The 938-nt window shown below is 70.3% G+C and overlaps 1 protein-coding gene across 1 annotated transcript in view; it reads left to right on the top strand.

Moving 5' to 3' along the window:
* Window positions 1–6: 6 nt before the first annotated feature.
* TRIB1 (tribbles pseudokinase 1) overlaps window positions 7–938 on the top strand; it is a 7,399-nt gene continuing 6,467 nt past the window's right edge. Inside the window, exon 1 of the mRNA XM_077764207.1 lies at window positions 7–300. Coding sequence (XP_077620333.1) covers window positions 118–300 — 183 coding nt within the window. The 5' untranslated portion in view covers window positions 7–117. The remainder of the gene's footprint in view (window positions 301–938) is intronic.

The raw sequence follows: 938 nt of genomic DNA, 5'->3' as shown, positions 1-938 counted from the left end.
TCTGCCGAGTCCATCCCGCCGGCTGGAGTAGATCGCGGCGCCGGCTCCGAGCCCTCGGCGCCTTCCCGCGCGGATCCCGGGACCTACAAAGCCGGGGCCGTCCCGGCCCGGGACGGGATGCGGGTCGGTCCGGTGCGCTCTGCCATGAGCGGCGCCTCGCAGCCCCGCGGCCCGGCCTTGCTGCTCCCGGCCGCCCGGGGCGCNAGCCGCATCGCCGACTACCTGCTGCTGCCCCTGGCGGAGCGCGAGCATGTGTCCCGGGCGCTGTGCATCCACACCGGCCGCGAGCTGCGCTGCAAGGTAGGCGTCCCCGGGTCGGGACCCTCCGGGGCGGTGCGGGGGCGCGGTAGCCCGCAGAGGTGCTTGGGGGCCCGGCCTCAGGTGCCGCCTGCGGTGACTTGAGCGTGGTCGGCGGCCTTTGGCCAGGTCCACCCTTTGGGGGATTGAGGGGTTTCGCACGGAGTGGTGTAATGGGGGCTCTGCGGGCAAGAGGAAGTGCGGTGTTCGGTGGCTTTCTCTCTGTTCTTTCCTTAGCGCCCGGCTTAGCGCCCGGCGTCCCAAGTAAGTTGTGGGATCGAAATGGATTCCAGGGCCGTGCCATTCCCCTGCTCTCATTCTCCTCGCTCCCCCCGCCCCTTGTCCTGTTAGGACGCCCTGAAGTGGGTGCCTCCTTGGAGCTTGGAGCAGCTGGCGGCCCCTTGCTGGGGCTTCAAGGCACCCGGGCTCAGCTGTGGGTGGTGAGCGGGTGGGAGGCCCGTGTCAGGCGCGGGTCTTGGGGATTCCGGCTTGAGCCCGCGCTGGGGTGAGAACCTCATCCCTGTCCTCCCCACCCCCCACCCCCACCCCTCCCCCCAGAGATTGGTCTGGGGTGGTCTTCCAGCCAGGGCGGGGGATTTGTCAGGCGCAGAGATGTTGAAAGGCCCGCACCGCCGAGAACC

This window comes from Crocuta crocuta, unplaced genomic scaffold, assembly GCF_008692635.1.
Source record: "Crocuta crocuta isolate KB4526 unplaced genomic scaffold, BGI_CrCroc_1.0 scaffold260, whole genome shotgun sequence".
In the NCBI taxonomy this organism is placed as follows: Eukaryota; Metazoa; Chordata; class Mammalia; order Carnivora; family Hyaenidae; genus Crocuta; species Crocuta crocuta.
Note: the sequence above shows the minus strand (reverse complement) of the source record. Positions and strands in the feature narration are given on the sequence as shown.